At 38.6% G+C, this 6,000-nt stretch overlaps 1 protein-coding gene across 1 annotated transcript; it reads right to left on the bottom strand.

The window, feature by feature from the left end:
* Nucleotides 1–2,272: 2,272 nt before the first annotated feature.
* LOC140177640 (uncharacterized) lies at nt 2,273–3,333 on the bottom strand. The gene is made up of 2 exons (XM_072210783.1): nt 3,199–3,333; nt 2,273–3,097 (listed from the first exon to the last, which is right to left on the bottom strand). The coding sequence occupies exons 1-2, from the start codon at nt 3,331–3,333 to the stop codon at nt 2,273–2,275; spliced, it is 960 nt and encodes a 319-aa protein (XP_072066884.1).
* Nucleotides 3,334–6,000: the final 2,667 nt, after the last annotated feature.

The following is a 6,000-nucleotide window of genomic DNA, read 5'->3' as shown; positions in this document are numbered from 1 at the left end:
GGGGTTTTGTTTATAAGAGGCGGAAAATAAATGACAAGAAAAGTAAATCAAGCAAGTAACTAAAGAAAGCAAGTAATAAAGAGCAACATTCATGGCAAGAATTGAGATCATAGGCTTTCTATCCTAGTCATACATTGATTAATTCATCTTATTTAGTCAACTCCAACAAACGGAAGAAGGTATCATGTCATCTTCACATAGGGAGAATGTCAAACAAGACTAATTAATCATGTCACAAATATAAACAAGAATTTATCTTATTATGTCATCTCTAACATTGGAATAAGATTTAGGTTATCTTCCATGAGAGAAAGTCTAACAAGACTAGCTAATCTCAATCCAAAAGTCCTAATCAACTTACTAATTAAATTAGCAAAAGATTAGCGTCAATGAAAATAATATGAGTTAACAACTCTAGATCACCAACATGAGTTGGGTTTTTATGACTCAAGATTACCTAATTACTCTTTCCAAGCCAAGAATGCTCAAAATCTACTCTAACATCCAACCAAGCATTTTATGAAATACTTGGAAGGCATAAAAGGAAAGCATAGTAAAAATGCAAGAATAATAAATCTACCAACTACCAATTGCAAGGAAAGTAAGATCACAACTCAAATCATCAATTAAAAGAACATCAAACATTAAATTTCATTAAATGTAAATCAAATCCAACAAGAGCATCCATGAACATAAAAAAGAGCATAAAAGGGAAATTAACATCATAAACTAAGAGAATGAAAGAGTAGAAGTAAGAATTCATAAAAGAAACAAGATGAAAATATGAGATTAAACCTAAATCTAGAAGAGATTAACCTATCCTAACCTAATTCTAGAGAGAAGAGAGAGCTTCTCTCTCTAGAAACTAACCTACATGATGCTAATACTACAAACAATTGCTCCCCCCTTTGTCCAAGCTTGAATTATTTATGAAATAGCATTAGAAATAAGTTGGGTTGGGCCCAAAGTGCTTCAGAAATCGCTGGGGGTGATTTCACTTTAGTGGGCCACGAGCAGCATCGGCGCGCACGCGTACATGGCGCGTGCGCGTCCCTATACGCAAAAAAACATATGGAAAATTTTAAATCATTTCGAAGCCCCGGATGTTAGCTTTCCAATGAAACTAGAACTGCCTCATTTGGACCTCTGTAGTTCAAGTTATGGTCGTTTGAGTGCAAAGAGGTCAGGCTTGACAGCTTTACGGTTCCTTCATTTCTTCATGAGTTCTCCCACTTTGCATGCTTTTCTCCTCACTTCTTCCATCCAATACTTGCCTTATGAACCTGAAATTACTCAACAAACATATCAAGGCATCGAATGGAATTAAAGTGAATTAAAATCACCAAGTTTAGGGCCTAAAAAGCATGTTTTCACATTTAAGCACAAATCAAGGGAGAATTGCAAAACCATGCTATTTCATTGAATAAATGTGAGAAAAGGTGATAAAATCCCCCAAAATAAGCACAAGATAAATCACAAAATTGGGGTTTATCAGCGGGTCAGACGACCTCAGCGCTGCTTCACCAGATCACATCTCATATGAGGACATAGTGGATTTGTCACATGTTTTATGTATTCCTATATTAGTTATGTATGGAAACTTATTTGTGCATCATGTTTTAGTTATTCTGTTATCTAGACTTCAGTTTGACTTATGTATGTGGTGTAGTTAATTTGTCACGCAAAACGTCGTTACCTTATGTTCTATTGTATTATGAAAAAGAAATCGCTGATAAATTTTATTAAAATAAGGAATCACTAGTAAGCACGCGTACCCAATTTATAAAACCATAATGCATGATAAATTTAAATTAACATCAATAGTAGATGTCTATTGCTTACAAAAAACCATACAATGGAAATAAAATGCTAAATCGAAATATAACATGACATAACAAGAAGCATAGACATCACACATTACTGGCAGTTGCAGATCCAACTGTCACTCCTCTCTGGAGATAACTCCTACCTGTATGGCCGGGTTGTCGGCATAGTCCACATCGCTTGGGCCGGTTCGGGTCCGCCTCGTCCATCGAAGTCCGAATCCTAGTAGCCCTGGGCGTCCTTCAGTCGCCCGTCTCTTGGTCGGGTCCGGTACGACGGTTGGACCATCATATGGCGGCTAGAATCCCTCCAGAATCGGAGAAATGAATCCCATCCGATAAACATCGAACACGGAGCTAAGTCGATACACCTCATGCACATAGGTGGACCACGTTAGGCGTGCATATGCACAGCATGACAATGCATGTCGGCATGGATAATAAAGTGCCTAGAAATAGCCACAATCACATGTCTGGTCCCTGAGGGATACTCTGTATGAGCCAAGTGAAAAGCTCCCTGTTGGAGTGGTCTCAGCCACAGTAAACTCTGAGTTGTCCCTATCGTACTGCATCACGGTGAAGCACCTTGAGGCCTTCAGGTTGGCCTCGATCGCCTTAAGCAGATGCTGACTGAACTGCTGCCTAGTGCCTAACTGTGCCTCGGTCTCTTTTCCCTTACGAACGAATAGCTCGGCCAACCGCCCATATGTGGCTTTCACCAATGCACACACCGGAAAGTTCTTAACACCCTTTAGGATCGAGTTCCCACACTCAGATATGTTCATAGTCATGTGTCCAAATCTGCGGCCTTCATCCCGATGCTGAGTCCAATGTGCATACTCAATTAGATTAGCCCAGTCGCACATCGCAGGATCAAACGTTCTCAGGATGTCAAACCAGTATTGAAACTCAACCTCTGTCTTTGCATATGCAGCATTCACTAACAGCTTCCTTGCATCCTTGTCCTTGAATGTCAGGGCAAAATTAGCCGCAACGTGACGGATGCAGAACGCCCTATATGCGGTAGGCGAAAGCCATCCCCCATCAGGAGCCTCCAACGCAGCCTTTATCCTATTGTGCTTATCTGATATAACAAGTATACCCGGTTGAGGTGTCACATGAGCCCGAAGGTGGGATAGAAAGAATGACCATGACTCCACATTTTCACCTTCCACAAGTGTAAAAGCAACATGAATGATGTTGGAGTTGCCATCCTGTGCAATAGCGATAAGTAGTGACCACCGTATTTGCCGTACAGGTGGGTCCCATCCACACTAACCAATGACTTGCAATGTCAAAATGCCTCAACACATGGTGGGAATGTCCAAAACAAGCGATGGAAATAAGTTGTAGAATCATCCAACTACCCACATACTCGAACATGACTCGTTCTCAAGATAGCTACACTACCCAGCATAGTAATCTGCAAGCCCAATACCCATCGTGGCAACTCATTATACGAATTTTCCCAGTATCCGTAAATTTGTGCCACAGCCTTCTGTTTGGCCATCCAAACCCTCCTATACGTCGGTCTGAACCCGAAGTGTGCTTCCGTGGCATTCTGCAGTACCTTAGTCTACGTGGCAGCATCAGCTCTGATTAGGGGCATAATGAAGGCCGATATGACATGATAATCAAGCTTTCTGTGGTCACTAGAGATCGATGTGGCTAGACAAGTATGAGGACCATTGTACCGTTTTACCTCCCATATCCCCTTGCGCTGGCGGAGGCTGACCCAAATTAGCCATACGCACCCGCTCCCGAACTCCTTGAACTTGCCATAGTACTTGCGATGATCCGACTCCAATACCTTGTACTCAACTCCGCGGCGAATGCTATAGGTCTTCACGCTAAGCACGACTTCCTCTTTATCCTGAAACTGCTGGCCAACCTGAAATTCAGCTACATCTCCTGCATTTTGTGAGTCTCTTGCCCTGAAGCTAACAGGTACAGAGGGATCTTCCTGAGGTGCCATGGCATCCAAGTCCAGAGCAGAGAAGTGGGGGGGACTGATTAGTACCTGAACTAGATGCTCCTCCACCCACAGGTGGAGTCGTCCGTGGTGTTTCCTCCTCGCTATCATCTACAGTAATCGTTGTGGGCTCCACATCATCATCATCATCATCATCATCATCATCATCATCATCATCATCATCATCCTGTAATGCATCATCAACCCTTTCGGGTGCTCCAATCTCTCTGAATACCGCAACACACAGAGGAGAACTGGGCGCCGCGAAAGCACCGTTTCCCAACGGTCCAGCCTCGCCAACTAATACATCACAACTTCGATTCAGATTGACGACAAATGATGGTGAAGCCACTAAATCTGGCATGGGTACAATCACCGGCACTGCTGACGAGGATCCAACAGGCAATGCACTAGAGCTGGCTAGATGTCCTGTGGAGTGCATATTCCTGTTCTAGCCTCCAGAACTAGATACCACATCCACAAGTTTCGCCAACAACTCCGGAGTCCTCACCTCAAGAAATTGACGGCGACAATGAAACAACACCTGCATATCTTCGTCATTGCTAATAATGAATGAATCATACTTTACATCATCGCGTAACATGAAAATCGGAATTCGATAGAACAACTTCTCCACCCGTTTCATGCCATGCAGTCCTAGTCTCTGGAGTATAGTATTCTTAAACTTAGCGAAACTTATCGAAGGTTTGAGAAAAATACTCAGTGGGTCCTTGTCAGTGAACTTAATTTCTAATTGCGTTTTCTTCTTAATGGACCCTCTATAGTGCACAAGAGCTACAAAACTCTCATCAGTAGTCATTGTGAATCTCACTCTTCTACAAAATTTCGTATAGTAGCTCGTTTTTACATACCTCCTTGCTTTGTAAATCGAAACATTTAAATTCGATTTACTCTAACGTTGGTTGCATGTGTGAATCGAATTTAGTTCATTCGATTTACGTTCATTCATAAATCGAATTTATTAGCTTCGATTTAAGTTCATCTCTAAATCAAATTGATTTGATTTAATTTTCATTCAACTTCATTTATTACCTAATTCGAATAATTTAGTTTCGATTTACTACCTGTTTTGCTAAATCGAATTTATTCAATTCGATTTATATAGAAACGTGGTTTGGGACTTTGACGTTACAATTTTTAGTTTGGGACATTCAGGACATATTGAAATGCACTTGGTTTAACCAAGTCATTTGCCCTATAATTAAATTAGAATTTATAATTCATAGTTTTTTTTTAATTTCTATTTTTCTCTTATTATCCAGGTAAGTTTATAATTAATTGCAAAATATCAAGATCTATAATAATTAAATTCAATTTTTAACTATTGAATTTAATTATGCTCGATCGAACAAACAAAAATATAGTTGTCTCTAGTACAATATAAATGTCCATTAAATATCCACTCAACATGACTTATTCTTCTAATCAAATATTTTTTAGCGGTATAAACATTAAATAGTAGACGATGCAAGATTTTCAAAATTTGAAAAAAAAAATTAATATCGCATATGTATAAATAAGGATATAGACTGAGGCAATAGATACGCACTACCAATATAAAATACTCCTTTTTCTTTGTCTTTCTATGCATGCTACAATATATTTAAATATTTATGAATAATTTTTTATTATATTGAAATAATAATATTGGTGAATATTAATACTAAAGTCTTCTATTTATATTTTTTTATTTTATATTTATTTTCTCTTCCTTATTTATTTATTTACAACACATTATCAGTATGAGATTCTGATCAAAATTTAAGAAGTCTCAAGTAACAAATTTTATTTTGTCAAAACTCTCTCATCTTGAATTTAATACTCTTGATATATCTGAAAATAACTACTAATCATGGATATTAGATGTCAAAATTCATCTTGATTCAATGGATTTTGAAAATACCATTAAGGCTGAAAATAATACATCTCAGAAGGATAAAGCCAAAGCCATGATCTTCCTTCATCGTCATCTTGAGAAAGGATTGAAAAATAAATATCTCACACTAAAAGATCCTGCAAATCTATGGAAGAACCTTGAAGAAAAGTATAATCATCAAAAGACAGTGATACTTTCTCAAACTCGATATGAGTGGACACACTTGTGTCTAGAGAATTTTAAATCCATAAATGAATACAATTCAGCAATGTTCTGAATTACCTCACGAATGAAATTATGTGAAAAAA

Source organism: Arachis hypogaea, chromosome 13 (genome assembly GCF_003086295.3).
Source record: "Arachis hypogaea cultivar Tifrunner chromosome 13, arahy.Tifrunner.gnm2.J5K5, whole genome shotgun sequence".
Classification (NCBI taxonomy): Eukaryota; Viridiplantae; Streptophyta; class Magnoliopsida; order Fabales; family Fabaceae; genus Arachis; species Arachis hypogaea.
The sequence above is the reverse complement of the archived record's forward strand: the minus strand, read 5'-3'. Positions and strand labels throughout refer to the sequence as shown.

What these genes read in the sequence shown, in the direction of transcription:
- LOC140177640 (XM_072210783.1), bottom strand. Translation starts at nt 3,333, where the DNA reads ATGGCCAAACAGAAGGCTGTGGCACAAATTTACGGATACTGGGAAAAT. An exon ending in TGAGAACGAGTCATGTTCGA is followed by an intron (nt 3,098 to 3,198) that starts GTATGTGGGTAG and finishes GTCATTGGTTAG; the next exon opens with TGTGGATGGGACCCACCTGT.